This window comes from Neodiprion lecontei, chromosome 4 (assembly GCF_021901455.1).
Source record: "Neodiprion lecontei isolate iyNeoLeco1 chromosome 4, iyNeoLeco1.1, whole genome shotgun sequence".
Classification (NCBI taxonomy): domain Eukaryota; kingdom Metazoa; phylum Arthropoda; class Insecta; order Hymenoptera; family Diprionidae; genus Neodiprion; species Neodiprion lecontei.
Genome location: NC_060263.1, coordinates 712777 through 729394, shown reverse-complemented (window position 1 = coordinate 729394; position 16618 = coordinate 712777). Strand labels below are relative to the sequence as shown.

At 44.3% G+C, this 16618-nt stretch overlaps 1 protein-coding gene across 3 annotated transcripts in view; it reads left to right on the top strand.

Moving 5' to 3' along the window:
- The window catches only part of LOC107221195, a 121621-nt gene extending 106995 nt beyond the window's left edge, over window positions 1-14626 (top strand). For 2 of the 3 annotated variants that reach the window (XM_046736341.1, XM_015660110.2), the window contains 10 exons: window positions 3538-3699; window positions 5502-5558; window positions 7665-7731; window positions 8357-8552; window positions 9125-9356; window positions 10276-10374; window positions 11211-11549; window positions 11934-12146; window positions 12236-12386; window positions 12753-14626. In XM_046736341.1, coding sequence (XP_046592297.1) covers window positions 3538-3699; window positions 5502-5558; window positions 7665-7731; window positions 8357-8552; window positions 9125-9356; window positions 10276-10374; window positions 11211-11549; window positions 11934-12146; window positions 12236-12386; window positions 12753-13519 — 2283 coding nt within the window. In that variant the 3' untranslated portion in view covers window positions 13520-14626. The remainder of the gene's footprint in view (window positions 1-3537; window positions 3700-5501; window positions 5559-7664; window positions 7732-8356; window positions 8553-9124; window positions 9357-10275; window positions 10375-11210; window positions 11550-11933; window positions 12147-12235; window positions 12387-12752) is intronic. The other variant, XM_015660118.2, reaches the window with a different exon arrangement.
- Window positions 14627-16618: the final 1992 nt, after the last annotated feature.

Genomic DNA, 16618 nt, shown 5'->3' with positions numbered 1-16618 from the left:
CGATAACTAGATGTGAGAAAAAAGCTTCTGGGTACATACATAGCTTCGGTTCGTGATATTGACTACGCTTTCGGATGCGGCGACGGAACGCGAGCATTCCTCTAATTGTAAGTGATTATCGTAAAGTAGCACGGGCGATGCTCCGTACGCGCTAACAGCCGCATTCCATATTCATTGCTCATGCTGATGTCCCGGTCAATCCGACCGCTGTCGGTACGTGATCGCCGGCCACACTCTCGTGTATAATCGGAGAACCAAAATGCGTTGCACCATGGCGATATGTTTGTCTTGTGAAACCACATACGACGATGGCGATGAAAATTACAACCATATACAATATCGCATTTTACTTCGCCTCGTTTTTGGGTCCTCTCCAATTTCATTCTTCCTTTGGCCCCTGATCTTTGGCCGTTTCAGCTGGTCGCTGCTTTCCTTTGTTCCTGTTATTCTTCTATCTATCTCTCGTTTTTCTTTATCGTAAATCTAACGATTGGTGTGGCAAAACGATACCTCTGATCGCAGCAAGCTACCAAAGCACCGCCCGGTGTATACCCGGATTTTCAATGGCTTGGCTTGTCAAAGCCGAATGATAAAGCAAGGAGAGTCGAGCTTCGGCTATACTCATTCCACACGCGGCCGAGGTGAGGCTACGTCGAGGATCGGTGACTTATCGATCACCTCACCTCACCTTGGGTATGCCTGCAGATACCTTATACCGCATATATGTATATATACTCGGCGTTCGTCTGCGGGGAATCTCCTCAGGTCGGATCAAGCCCCTGAAAAGAAGGTTTTCAGGGATGGATAAATGATCGCGTGTCGAGCCTAAGCTCTGCCCCCACTATCCTATCCCTCCAAGGCCTTATCGTGCCAGGATCAACTGGTGCACCGCTTTCCGCTGGCTTATCAGGCGACTGTTTGAATTAGTCGAAGATCTCTCGCGGCCGCTGTTTTGCTATCTGACGATCGAATTTGTTAACCAACGATTCGGCGGGGCAGCTAGCAGGCTTGAAAGTTTTTTTTCAGAAAGGGGATTGAGGGCGGATCAGTGCCCATTGAACTTGACAAATGGAGGAAGCACAGATTTGGCTCTAATCATCCCGCGAGCGATCCTCATCTTTCAATCTAACGAAAACCGTCGCTTATCTATTGTATATTATACCAAGCCAGGATCTATTCCTTCGAGGCTGAAAACCTACCACCGATGCTATCCGGGACTCTCGGTCTTCGCGATGCAGCAGCGACTCTACACGCATGTTTGCCTCGTAAATCCGAAGTCTCGTTTATCGCGGATGAGTTAGTGTGTCGTCGGAGAGAAGTGTGCACGGTCGGGCGATACCGGGCGTTCGGAAATACATGAGAAATTGGACCAAGGGTATGACAGAGAGTCCTGCTGCCGGCTGGATCAAACCTGCATTCACTTTCCCAGACCCAGGAGGTCGAATTTGACAGAAGCCGTTCTGGCGGCCTGCAAATAAGTCGACCAACTTGGCTGACCCCTCGAGTCCGCACAGGGCAGTCAAAAATTAGGCAAACACCCGGCGCCGGACCGCCCTCCTAAATTCCGACTACGAACCAAACGGACCGAAATCCGGAGGTCTTGGAAAGGGAGGGAAAATTCTCGCCCTGGCTCTCGACCCACGGTGTTACACAATTACTGCTGACTTGTTGCACCGTACGAAAATTCACCGGCTTACTCCGGGTCTGGCTCCCATCCAGCCCCTCATTGGGCCCGGGTTGAGGGCCGAGGGTTGACTTCTAGACACAGTGCCGCGAATAACCTTCCGAGTAATTGCCTAATGAGGGCTCGCGTCCAGCACCTGCTGCTACTTGCTTGACCCTCGGTTTCCCTCTGACTAAGTGGTTTGCGTGGATCACCGGCACGGCCCAGAGTTTTCGTCGCTTTGTGCCGCCCGATCTACGCAGCGAAAAAGGTCCTGCCGCACACTTTGAGATGCTCGCTTGAGCTCGAAAGGCGAAAGGTCAGAGACCAGCTGGGAGTCTTTTACCCATGCCGGAATGGTACACGTAAAGTGATCAACCGATTCAGTGAATATTTGCGGATCGCCAGTTCTTACCCGTGCTGCCAATTATCTCTTTCCAAAATTCTCGAGAACTTGAGGAGTGGGTATCTACCATAACCTACCTATTAGTCAGAAGTGTCGCTAGTGTCATTCTCCGGCCAACAGGCTCAACGTTTCAAGGCCGTAATTGGAATTAATTATCAATTAACCCACCCCGGAATGAACGCCACCACGGCATCGCCGTGGAAAACCGTTACGCCACCGTTCCACTTCACGGATCTGCTTCTAAAAATTGATATTTTATTGGAAACGGGCTATTGCTGAGAAGTCAACTCATACCAGACGAATACTGATGACACCTGGTAGGAAATTTTATCATTCTCGGTTTAGAATGCGCCAAGGAAGACTCGATTCGTGGATTATGTGAGGCGATTGAAGATTTTTCTCCAAGGTAGGAAAGCGGATGCCTACGAACACGCACCTGCATACCTATCAATGGGCAACGGTCTGCGGTGTAACCAAACTCGAACCCAATTTCACCCGAGAATAAATATTTTTACGGTCTTGCGATCCCCGGGGTATTCGGAAACAGCCTCGTAATGCTGAGGGTCTCTTCTTCCACCCCCTCCCAAACCCTCCCAAACCCTCTCAAACCATAAAAGTGTAATTCCTCGGCTGATGGCCGGATGAAAAGAGAAAGAGAAAGAGAGAGTGAAACTAGGCGAAGAAACGAAGATGTCGGGGAACATGGTGTAAATGGAATGCATCGAGCTACCGAGTCTCAGGACTGCGGTTCGTGTGTCAGTCGAGGCGGGAACAAATGGCCGCGCTTAATTGCATTTGTCAGGTGTGGTAGCTCGGACCCACTATCGTTCCTTGCCCTCCCCCGCCCTTTGTCTTTCCCTCTGTAACAATGGTTGGATAAATCGAGTTGTAGGCGGAGAAGCGAGGCGAAGAAGAACGGGGATAAAGTGATCCGGCAGTAAGGAGAAGCTGTCCCAGGTGGCCAGTTAGCTGCTTAGCCCTTAAAAATATATGTTACTACCACTGCGCCCGCCCCTCCCTCGCCCCTTCTCGACCCATCTCTGAATCTATACCACCGCACTTGGCAATTTATCTATCTGTACCTCCCCGGTCTTATCTCCCGGCCAAGTTTATTGTGATTTACACCCAGCGCCGAAGAATTGATCGTTCGTGTCGAGTCACCGGAATGGATTTGGCCAACGACTTTGCAAGGGATTCAAATTTAGCTACGTGTAATTGTGCAAATTCAACGAGGAAATTTGACAAATTCATACACGTCGATCATCCTCGCCGGGATTGTCTCGTCTGCCTGAATCCTGACTGATAGCGAGATTGGCGAGCAAACGGTTTGATCCAAAGCGCAGAAATAGTCTGACGTGTAATTGAATCTCTCCTACCCTGTCGTGTCCGCAGGGTGAATATTTGATAATCGTGTCTGTGCTCGGTTAGTTCCGAAAGGCAATTCTTACTCTTTGGTTATTGGTTCAAGGTCGATACACCGGACAGTGTTTTGCAAAGTGGACTTGGACTAGGACCGGAAATGGGACATACGATTCTCCGGTCGATGGTCGACCCCAGAGACTACGACCGGCTGAGGTATCTCCAAATGAACGGCGGTCAGCCGAACAGTTTCGAAGAAACAATTCACAGGGTGAGTTTCGTGCTTATGGTCATTAAACGCTATCCGCATTGAATACATCTATGTGCAGTTTTATACTTCCATCACGGCATCTACATTCTACGTAAAAATATATCATACATATGTATTTGCGGAGACGAATTTTAGACGTTGAATTTCAACCCTATAACTTTGACGCACGCGTACAGGCGTATATATACATAAATATGTACCTATAACATACAGGTATATACCATAAGTCACAGACTTCACAGTCGTTTTCTTTTTCTTCGTTCGTGTTTTTTTCTTTTTTTTTCCCTCTACTCTTTCCTTTCGTTCACCCCTCCGTCTCTAAACTTTGAGCCTAATCTAACCCCAAGGGAAAAAGAGTAATTCACTGAGTCCAACTCGGCAGTGAAAGCATCAATCACTGTACCTACTTTTATAGAAGTTGGATGTTCAGCGGATTTACTCCATTTCGTACCACACTTAATTTTTTTTACTTCCATTTTTTACTTTCCCTATTTTTTTCTTTCCCTCTCTCTCTCTCTCTCTCTCTCTCTCTCTCTCTCTCTCTCTCTCTCTCTCTCTCTCTCTCTCTCTCTCTCTCTCTCTCTCTCTCTCTCTCTCTCTCTCTCTCTCTCTCTCTCTCTCTCTCTCTCTCTCTCTCTCTCTCTCTCTCTCTCTCTCTCTCTCTCTCTCTCTCTCTCTCTCTCTCTCTCTCTCTCTCTCTCTCTCTCTCTCTCTCTCTCTAGATCTCGTCGTTTCAATTTTCTTCCCACTTGCAATGTTTCACGAGAGAAATTATCGTTGCGCCTGCATTCTCAGTATTCCTCTTGTTAATTATTTTGTTTTTGCTTTTATCACATAATTTTAACAAAAACTCCAACTGACGAAAACAATTTTGCGATCGAAGCTCCGATGAAACAATAATTCCTCAACTTATGTTTCATAAAAGTGCAAAGATACATCTGCTCGATGTTTCATGTGTAACCCATTCGGATCCACACCACCTGCTGAATCGTACTCGGTGCTTATTATACTTTTTTTTGTACTCCCCACCTTTATTCCCATTCTTATAAATAGCATTTCGAATCTTAAACAAATACACCATATATCTATATAGCAGGCACGGCATACAATCGCGGTAAATATACACAACCTGTTCATTGAATTTTATACCTTTATCCAATTTAATTTTATGTGTTCACCCCTCCTCTCCTGGCCTCTCGCGTTACCACTGACCCCATTTCAACGCGGCCTCTCCTTCTTTTTCGCGACCGGAGCTTTTCGAGTTTTTCGTTGCTTGACCCTTCATCACGTTACATAATGCCTCCCCCCCACCCCCTCCTTTCACCGCCCTGCGTCAACCCACTTTTTACGATTACCATAAATTTTCCTTTTACTTTTCGCACCGCTATACTTCTAGGCACCTCTCGCTTTCCATTCAGCTCTCACGCCCCTCCGCTTTCTGCACCGATATTATATTCCCACACCGTCATTCTCTCGTCCATTCTTCCTACTCTGTAAACACGTTTCTCGCTCCTGCAGCTTGCCACGCAGATAAGCCAAGTTACAAATTGAATTAACTTCTTACCCGTCCACCTTTTTGTACCCCTTTCATCCCTTCCTCTCCTCTTTCCAATTATGCTCCTACGCCTCCTACGGCAATGAGTAATCATTATTGATCCTAGACACGTTGCATTGCTGGATCACTACGGTTTAAGTGTTAATTGTTAAGAAATGAAATCTTATTGTTGTGAAAATCGAATTTATCGATATAAATATACTATACAGCTCTGATAAAATTAATCTTTTGATTTTTCATACTTCAGCTCAAGGTCCAGGAGGCGCTGAGGAAAAAGGAGAAATTTCACAAGGAGCATGAAGAAGTGAGTTCAATATCTTTGCTCTTCTATGCATCTCTCAATTCGTTTACTATTTAGTTAATAAAAATCGTACTTCTTTCTTCATGCTGAATGATAATTTATGCAATAAGTCTAGAGGACGTGATCCTCGTGTGACGCCGTCCCAGCTTCTTTTCCAATCCCTTATCGCCGATCAGCTCGTTCTGCATAATACGAAGCAAGGCGAAGCGAAGCTCCAAAATTTGCTTCGCCTATGTTAATTTTGTTTCAAAAGAAAAATATCTCATCAAGCCGATCACCCTGGCAGCTGTCTGCCTCGCGTAATATACTCGGGATATTCTTTCTGCGACAGTAGAAATAGGAAACGGTCAAGAAAATTACTCAGCGTGTAAATTCAAGAGCTTGATACCATCAAATAGACAGAATTCATCAGGAATTTATATACACATTTTTCTCGTGGAATTATACAATACTGGCGCATACGAACCTGTATAATATACCAGAGGATTTAGTAATATCGGACCAATCCAATCCTCAGATTAGCGCACAGTTGATTGATTGTTTTTACTGTATTACATTCTTTCCGATAAATTGTCTGATCGAGTTTTTTTTTTTAGGGATGTATCGGTCGCTATTGCATGTAGAAAAAACAATTAACCGACCGCTTTATTTTTGTTGTTTATAATCTCGGTTCTCATTTCTCGGTTACAATTGCTAGCGGCACAGCTTTCCGTATTGAGCTTTCGAACACCGCATCCACGTACGTTGCGAGCATACCTATATACCCAGAATTTTCAATACAATATAACGCACAGTGGTATAGATTTCAGTCGCTTTTATCCACTACAACTTTTTCGATACTTTAGACCTATTATTGTTATTATTATTTTTATTTTTTTTCCAAGTTACAAATCCTTTTATCGGTTTTGCAATCTGTGCATGTAGATACACGGAAATACGTTCATCACGATTTAGTCATTTTTTTGGTATAATATCTGTACCAGAAATATTCTATCTAAAATTGCCGGAAATCGTGTCTAGTAGAGCGTAACGCGTTCCAAAAAGCGAAAGGAAAAATATCGTCCGGCTATAATCCATACGGAGGAAATTTAATCTGTGCCCCAAATGTTTCGGGGATGAAAGATTTTCAACACTATTCATTCGTTGTTTTCTGTTATTTTACTTCGCGCGACGTTTGCGACTCGGATTAGAAAGTTTGACACCCTTCATCCGGGAAGCTGATGGCCCTAACGGATAATCCAGGATCATCTCTTGCCCTTCATGCTCCGACGGTGTTAAGTCTTGACCGGTACTCCGACCGTCTTGATCTTAACGTCGAGAATTTCGCAAGAGATTGCAGCTCCGTTCGTCGATGATGAGAAAAAGAGAACGAATGTCGTGCTTTCGTCTCTCGTCTCTTAATACCCAGTATTTTTCTTTCTTTTTTTTTTACTTCTCTTCTTCGCCCGGAAGTCACCCGCGTGCGAGTTCATATTCATAAATAAATATCCTGTTCGGGCCTTGGAAGAAGAAAAACGAAACTGTATTAAACAACTTTCCTCTCTAGTCGGCGGGAGAGTCACGAGCTCAGCTGCCCTTTGAGCTAACGCCACAGACAGGCAATATGGAAATAAAGGCTGCTATTCCCTGTAAAAGTTTTAGTGTCACCTCCGCCACAGGTTTACGATTCCCTCGGGTGACGGAGCGAGGAAGAGCCGCTCTTCCTTCCTTCCTTTACCTCTTCACCCACCTTCGCGTGATGACCTCGCAACCCTCGTTCGTGCAACGACCCTGGAGCAACGGAAGCCTGAGGCGGCGATTTTCCTGCATTCTTCCGCCGCTCACTTATTTACTCGCCTTCCTTTTTTTTTTATTCCATTTCGAAATATCGGAATATCCAGATCGGACGACTTATCTAATACAGCTGATATCTCACTTATTCTCGATAGCTTCTATCGTTTCAATCGACTCGACCGTCGAAACAACGGGCGTTGCTCCCCGATTCAAATGATCTGTAATTACTCTGACAAATGTTTAAACTTCTTGTCTTAAAAACACGACATTTCAAAGTTGAGTAACAACGCTGGAACGATCCAAGCGTCAAATAACGGTTGGGCTGGTTTATTTCAGATACTGAGGGACATCCGGCAAGGTTTAATGCAGCTAGGACGGGATGGACGAGGTCAGCTCCCAGGAGGTTGGTATAGTCATGTACACAGTCTTACAGGCGTATGTATACATATATACAATATATACCACGTATGTATCCGCGTTGAGTCTGCCCTTCAGTTCTCATCGGTGAAACTGTACAAACCCATGTAGTATATGGGTATGCGGTATAAATGTAAGTGTACAACGTCGAATAGAATGTACCGATGGAGGCAGAGGTTTGTTAACTCGGAAATAGAACTCCGATTTTTCCACCCCCTATTTACTATTTCATCCCTTTTCTGTTTCGCTCGCGCGGAAAAACGTCTGGCTCTGTATTGTTAACGAATCGATTCCCTTGTTTCTTAATCCCTCCTCCCTCCTCCCACCACTTTCCATCCTTGGATTTGAATTCACCAATCGAGAATCCGCCTCGCGGTACCTCAGCTGAAACGTCAACAACTTTGCCCAGGCTTGCGGGTATAAAAAGCGTATCCCCTAACGTCTTGGTCAAACACTCTGAAAACATCTTTGGAGACAGAGAGAACTTAGGGTGTGGAAAATGGAAAAGCATCCGTAATACATTTCCACCCGGTACCAGCTGCTCTTGAAGTATGAAAAACCATTTCCCTCTCATCCCTCCGGGATTAACCGCGGATGTTTACCGCTTCCAGACGACACGTACATGTACGACGAGGACGCCAGATGTGGGGCGGCGGGGGCCGGGGGTCCAGGGCCAGTCCCGGGGGGGCCGGCCGGGCCCCCGGGGCATCACTGGTACGACGAACCGCCCTACGAGTCCGATCCGGAGGACTTCCTGATGGGGGCAACCGGGGGTCCAGTGCCGACGGCGACGATCCAGAACGGAAGGTGAGTGGAGAATGGAAAGATGAGGGGGACGTAGGGTCATTCACTTATAAACTTTTTTTTTTAAAGCTGGTAATCGAGAAATTTGTAACAATTGCTGAAAAAATAATTATCGTAAAACCTGGAGGAGGTAGAAAAATATTTAGAGTTCGCCATCAATTATTGCTCGGAAAAATTTGGATAACAGTTTGTACTATAGAAAGACGGGTATCGCATCACCTTAATGTTCCCATTTCGTTTTCAGTACTGATTTTTATGAAAAATTATTAATTGGACCACGATACGATAAAAGTAAAGTAATATATATATATATATACATATATATATATATACACACAAGTCCGTAAGGTGTACACATTAAATTAAGTAAAAAATATTACAATAATTGATAGCGAGCTCTAAATATTCTGCTACCTCCTTCAGGTTTTACGAAAAATTTTTTGCAGTATTAGTCATAAATTTTCTCGACCGGTACCTTAAAAAGAAACGTAAAAAAAAGTAAACAAATTAGCCACCGTAAGGGGGGCGCTTGGCTGCGTCGCTGTGTTAAACGCGGAACCAATGATTTTCCTCAGAGTCTGCTTCACGCTGAATCTTCGCCCTGAGAACAGGGGCGAGGGGGTTATCTCGCTACGTACCGCCGGGGACATCAGTCTCCCTCGGGACCGATCTCGGAAACCTCACGCGATGTCGACCATGCGGGGACTCATACTTCCTCAGGGGCACAACAACCCTCCGACAATCATACCCCTGACGCATTCGCGAGCCTCGAGAGAAAGCGGCGACTACGCCAGCAGTGACGTACAGGTCAGTCGATATCCAATCAAACTTCCCTCGGTCCATCTCCCGTAGCCTCGTATAACCTCCGTCGACCCCATCATCGCGTCGGTTTAGTGCTGCACCTATTCGCGCATCGAACGCGAATTATTCCAAGAGAGACACGGTTCTCGTTCCAACGACTTTCGAACTCTGTTCCAATACAGTCGTGACGATCGCCGGTCCAAGTGATCGTTGTCGGGACGTCGGAAAGAGGCGGATCACCAGGACACCATGTGTCATTGGTTTCGGTAAAAGATTCGGTCTAGGTCTCTGGACTCCTTTCCTTATCCGGGCAGAAAGTCCTGTTATAAATAACGAAAACTCTTGTGCAAACAATTTGTCGATCAGTTTCTTTCCTGCTCCGGCGAAATGAAATCGACTAGCCGACGGACGCTCGATATTTGTAACGAAATATGATCAAGTAACGTAAACCTCGTCGGTTGCTTGCAACGGATATTGAATTTGTCGAAGACTGGAAAAAAGGTTCGTTTGATTTTTGCCCTTTACGCCTTTTCTTGGTAAATGTCTTATCTGATGCTTAAACATTTTCACGTAACACATTAATATTTACATAATATTACAAACATAGCTTTTATACACACATTACACACATGTACAGACCTACATTATACATACATACATACAGTGGCGCACGTGCGGATCATACATTGCGTCTATCCTCATATACTTGCCTACGATGCAATCTTGAATCGTTGTCTCGTACTTCTATACGTACCTATAATTAACCCCCTGCCTAACTTTTATACTCTGAATATGTACATTGGCATCGCCGTCACTCACTCACACACGACGATTTATAATACCCTTTAATGCAACGCAGCTTTTCAACTGTCCGTCTACATTATATGTTCAATATTAGAAAAAATATTTCGGGTGTTAATTGTAGAGCCGCAGTAGCGGGGAGGAGGGAATTTCCCCGAGCCAAAGCAGCGACTACGAGGATCAAGAAGAGATCGAAAGTCAACATTTGGCCGCTGTTCACATAGTACGTGATTTCATTACAATTCTTTTCCAACAGTTGTTAAAACTTGATTGTTGATTGGCGTGTACACGCAGTACCTACACCTTCATACCTACCCGCATACCGTAAATAAATAAATAAATGTACCGTATCAATGCACGCATGCGATATGTAGGTACCAAACCTAACCCTCCTACAACCTGCATCATACATATTCACACAGTGTTTTACACCGCTTGTTTGCTTCCCGTTTTTCATTATCGCCGTTGTATAATTTTCTGTTATTCTCCGTGTAAGCTGACGCACGTATTTCTTACACTTTCTCGTACTTTGTACGCATGGCAAAGTAGGCGATTACTTCTCTGCATATTTTCTTTATCGATAACTTGATGCGGCGGGGTCTAACGACTCGCGGCCAAGTATGGACGATCGCTTAACGTTCTTTCTTTCCTCTTTCCGCTGTTTTTATGCGTTCTTTTCTTTGGCACGACGATTATTCGTCTGGAAAGTAGGTATTGAACTATCGGAATATCGGTTTATTGTCGAGAGCCCCGCCGTTCGAATACCTTCGCTTATCTCATCGACGTTGACCATAAACGTTCACTACGGGGCTCTGCATCAGGATCAAAATCCTGCAAAAAGCAATACCTCGGGCATTGGATAATCGAGTCGAAAAATACGAGAGCTTTGAAACTTGTCAGGTAATTTCGTCTCGCTCGCTGGCCAGGAACAACGTGCGATGGCCCTGACCCGAAACCGTGGCTTTCCGAAAATTCACCCATCCAGTATCATAGTCACCCCACGGCAAAAGTTGTAAAGGGTTCCTCGGTTTCTTGACGAAATAACTATTGGAATTCCAGTCGGAGGCAAGTGCTCTTCTGGAAAGCGACGCTCGGGCCGGAATCGCTGGTCGAGCCAGGAACCTGAGGCACGACGTTCAACGCAAGATATCCCGGCTCCGCCAAGACAGAGCTTCGTCCGAAGCTTTTCCCTGCAGCGCGAGCAGCGTGGAAAGCCTTCCGAGTGGCAGCGGTTCCAGCACTCAGGCGCTGGTAAGAGCTGGCAGCAATCACAGCTCGATTTCCTGCGAGGAAAGGGAGACGGTCAGCCCTTCCTCGATCGGGCCCGTTCTTTGCAGGGCCCGAGCCCTCGTCGACTACACGCCGAGTCCCTACGACAAGGATGCCCTCAAGTTCAAGGTCGGTAGCTCGCGAAGCGCGCGTACAAACTAATATTTTTCATGTTTCTTTGATCAACGACCGGATAATACCTTATATTAACTAAATCTTTTCTGGTTTTATTTGGAATTATCCGATCCAAATATATCTTGCTCACCACAAGACGCCTTTTTTTAAAGGTGCTCCCATATATCGGCTGTGGCAGTATTGAAAATCATTATTTTTACAAATAAAAAATATCCGAATAAAGTTCAATGCTCCGCCAACATGTACAAAAAAATGTACATCAACAAATTGAAACGTCTCTTCGCGAAATATCCTTTAAAAATTTCTTGTTTTTGGCCTCCCTGATTGGGTGTAACCCCTCAACCCTCGCGATCTCTCTTTTCATGCCGCCCCGTGAAGAAGGGGGACGTTATCGACGTCGTTCAGATGAACACCAGCGGTTTGTGGCGGGGCGTCGCTCACAATCGCCTTGGACACTTCAAGTTCATAAACGTCGAAATCCTGAACGAGAGGGTGCAGCGGCGCGGTGAACCTGAACGGGGAAGATGGGGTCACAGGTACAGGCAGAAGCCCGGATCCGTCGAGGAGCTGCTCCAGAGAATGAATCTTCAGGTAATAGATAATTCCTCCAAGTTTCCGACGCTCGACGAGCCTCCGTCCGTCAGTTTCTCACAATCTCCATTTCGTCCTCTAACCTCCAGGAACACATTTCCGTATTCGTCCTCAACGGCTACGAGGACTTGGAGCTCTTCAGGGAACTCGAACCGGCGGACCTCGATTACCTCGGTATCCAGCAGCCGGAGCACCGGGCGAAGATTCTGACGGCGGTCCAACTGCTCCACGATCTTCACTGTGAGTATTGAATTTCGGAGGTAAAAGAGACTGTCCGAAGAATTTTTCGAGGCAAAATCGTCTCCACCCTGTTGAAATTGAAAATTGGGACATTTCGTACAATTTTGTAAATATCCATAGTTTCCGGTACAAACTTGTAGATTTTCATAAAAATTTGTCTTTTTTCGGTAAAAAAAATCTCCAATATACTAAAATTTCCAACGGTAATTAACAATTCTCTACGAAAAACTACGCATATTTACAATTTTGGAAGAAATAATACGAAATGTTCGAATTTCAGTTGAAATTCGTAGTGTTAGAAATTTCCACCAGGGTGCACCGTACAGTCGTAATAACGCGATGTCGCTTTTGCGCTTCATTTTCAAGCCGGAAGCGAAGGGGACCTGGCGTCCAGTTCCGAAGGGGACGACATGACCCGACTGGCGTTAAGCTCGGGTCAGACTTCCGGACACTGTTCCCCGTTCAGCCGTCGACAGTTCCCGCGGGATTCCGGCTGCTACGACGCCCACAAGAACTCGAATCGTCGAGGGACGTCGGAGAGTCCCGAGAGCAAGAAGCTCTCCCGTGAGAACAATCTCGACCTGAACGCCGGGCCGCAGGTCAAGGGCGGCGATATCGCGGGGGGCATAATCGAAGCGAAGAGCGACAACTTCCTGCCCAACATCCCCGTCTCGGGGAGCAACCCCGGGGGGGCCGGAGTCGGGGGCGCTCACGGTCAGTTCGAGCGGCCGGTTCTGAGGGGCGGCAACGTCAGGTTCGTCGCGAAGCGTGCCAACTGCCCCCCGAACTTCGCCGATCCCAGCGTCGTGATCGAGGACTCGTGCGAGGGCAGCCACAAGCTGAGCATGGTCAAGTACGTGGTGGGGGGAAGCTCGGACCTCGGACTCGGATGCGAGAGCGGAAACGCATCGGCAAGCCTCGGGCAGCGTGGTTGCTTGAGCGAAAAGTCGAGCGACTCGGGGGTCAGCTCGTCCAGCTTGAGCTCGGCGCCGCCCCCCAGGGACAAGGCCCTAGCCGCCACGGCGGTCACCGAATCCCCGACGAAGACCTTCAGCAACTTCAACCGCGGCTCGCCGACCTCCCAAGGATCCGCCGGCAAGAGTCAGCACGGCGAGACACCCGGGTACCGGTGAACTCCTCGTTCACTCGCCAGTTACTTACATGCCTCTCATATTTTCCCAGTTCTCGCTCAAGGTAAGTCTACCGGTTATTCATCCTGTCCCAATTATTGACCGTTTTCTTTTTTTATTTGCCATATCTGTTTCATCCTTAGTTGTAAAATTACGAAAAAATAACATTACACCGTCTAACCCTCTAGAAATTGGTCCCGTGGATTTATAATTTTGGAAAATAAAAGAGTCAATTATTGGGGCTAAATGTGTCGATAACTGGTACACTTGTCTTACTTACGTTTTCACTGCCGCCAGGCAGGCCTGAAAATTCGTTCGAGGTAGCGTCAACTCGATCTGTTTATAGAGGTTGAAGCAATCTTTTTCAATTGAATTGGATTTTTGATTCCAAGCGAGCTAATTCGTATCTTCTGATGCATACGTCAACCAAGTACCGGGTAGAAAATTGAAGCGGTAAATATTTGAAAGAATTTAAACGACGAACCGGAGGACAGAGAATGATTTTGAAGGAGAGCTCCCAATTAGTATTTACCTGCCGATCTTTGTTGTTGGCCAATCACTCCTTTCAGCTTATTACAAGCACGGCCAGTTCGAGTATTTTTATTCGAAGACCCACATCGACGCGTTTCATCATCCGCCTCGTCAAGAGTCTGGCCGCGAGTTAATTCCAATTAAATCTGACCATTATCTCTAACCGGTAATAACTGCAGCTGTGCGTGCGTAAATTGGATGGCTCCTCTATCACTGTTGCCGGTTTCACTGGTTCAATCGAGATTGGTTCGGCTTTCGGTATCGGTATTTTCATTGCTTCGTTGCGAACGGAGCGTGAGAGAGGGAGAGAGAACGAAGAAAAAAAGTGAACGGAAACTCGGGCGGAAGAGAGAAACAACGTAAAAAAAATTTCTGATAAAAAATCGGAACAATTTTGAGCGAGGTATCAGTCTTTAATAGTAGTTGTACGTGGTATAATCAACGACCGACAATCCCCCATCAAAATATGAAATTACATATAATAAGTGATGTACCTTAGATACTCTGTTCGTTAAAACTACGACTACGTAGGTATATTGACGATCTATCGCGAATTCGCGATTTTAGTAAATGTATATATATATATATATATATATATATATATATATATATATATATATATATATATATATATATATATACTTGAATGTATTATTAATACTGATGATGACGATGATAGCACGCTGATGATGATCGAAGAAGGGTATTTTGGAGCTTCAAAAGATTAACAAGGTTGAATTCAAATGACGTAAGATCTGCGATATTTCGTTGTAAATATTGTATAATTTTTAATATCAATTTGGAAAATGTTTTGTATTAAGAAAAAAAAAAAAAAAAACATGTATGCACGTACGTATGTACATACGTGCATACATTACATACATAATACCCTTGCCAAAACTTAATACGAGATAATTACATACTTATTAAGCGATGAATGATAATATGAATAACGATAATAACCGTAATCACGTTGGATCCCCTGTATATCTCTGTATAGTGTAAATGATAGATAAATATCACATTTGTAGAGAGAGAATGAGAGTTAGAAAGTTGAAGAGAGGACTCGGAATGGTGTGTTAATCACAGATATATCATGTATACCTACAATATGTACTTGATTCATACAAAGGTATACGACACTGTCCGAACTCTCTCCCTCTGTGCTTGTGCGCGCATGTGTAAATTATTGTTAAAAACTTATCTTCCGTTTCCTTATCATCGTTATTAGTATTTTGCGTTTATCATTCTTCATAGACGAGCGCGTGGATCTGAAAATCCCGTGCTATTAAACTGAAAATCAATGAACACACTTTACGTAGAAATAAATATAAGAAATAAAGTAAGCTGCATGCTCATCCCAATTCTATTCGCAATCTTTCGTAGAAATTATCATCATTATGCTTTTTAACTGTGGCAACATTGAATTTAAATTGCAAATGAATTACTTTTTCTTCTTCTTCTTTTTTTTTTACCTATTTTAAACCTCATTTCCGTGTACAATTTGTCGATTTCTTCCGTCGATAAATTACACACATATATATATATATATTTCTTTTTTTTTTTAATTTTTTTTTTAGTCTGAAATAACGGGAACTGGTATGATTAGCGAATCATCATTTTCAAAACCATTGCCTATTTTAACACTGCCAGAAGTTTTTCAAAGGAACCTTTTACATATGTAGGAAGTCCGATAGGTAGAACAGAGCGTTATTGGTGAAATTACACCTGCTGTACGGCAATTGTTTTCACAATTTATTAAAGTCCAACTTTACGTCCCGAACGTTTTGCTAAACGTATTATAAATATACAGAACACGCGTTACCGTGACATTAATCTTTTTTCAGCATCGCAATTACATTTTACATAATATTATACGCACGCAGGTTTAGCAATAATTCCACGTCGGATCTCGGTGGTACGCGAAATCGGTGAAAAACACTTTTTCGCAGAAAAAAACAAACAAACAAAAAAATTAACAAACAACAGAAAATAAAACAAGCAAACATATTCAATACAGATTATAATAAGTGAAAAAGTGAATAAATAATGTGTCAACGATTTCAAATGATAAACAAAAACGAGTGGAAATTAAAACAAAGTTACGAGACCGTTGCACCACCTACGAGGGGTGCGAACAGGAAAGCGATCGGTGAAGCGAGTAAATCATATTCACCCGTTGAATTACGAAAATATACATATACACGCGTACGCATACCGTGTGTAATGGAAAACTTTTATTCATGCCTGCAACGCGGATCTGCATGTACATATGTACATACATATCTAATCGTATACATATACATATACGTATATATGATATAGAGGTATAAGGACTCGCAACACAGTCACTGTAGATTATTATCCGTTCCGTCAAGTTATTACATATACAGACATATATAGCTTATGTAGAATTAAACGTGCGAGAGAAAGAGTGGAATCGGAATGAAGTTAGAATGGATGAAATGGTAACGAACATAACAAGTTTAGAAAAATTATATTACTAATAATAGACACAACAGTGATTTTTATCAGCTCTCGGCGTTAAGTGTAAATTTCATTTGTGTGGGT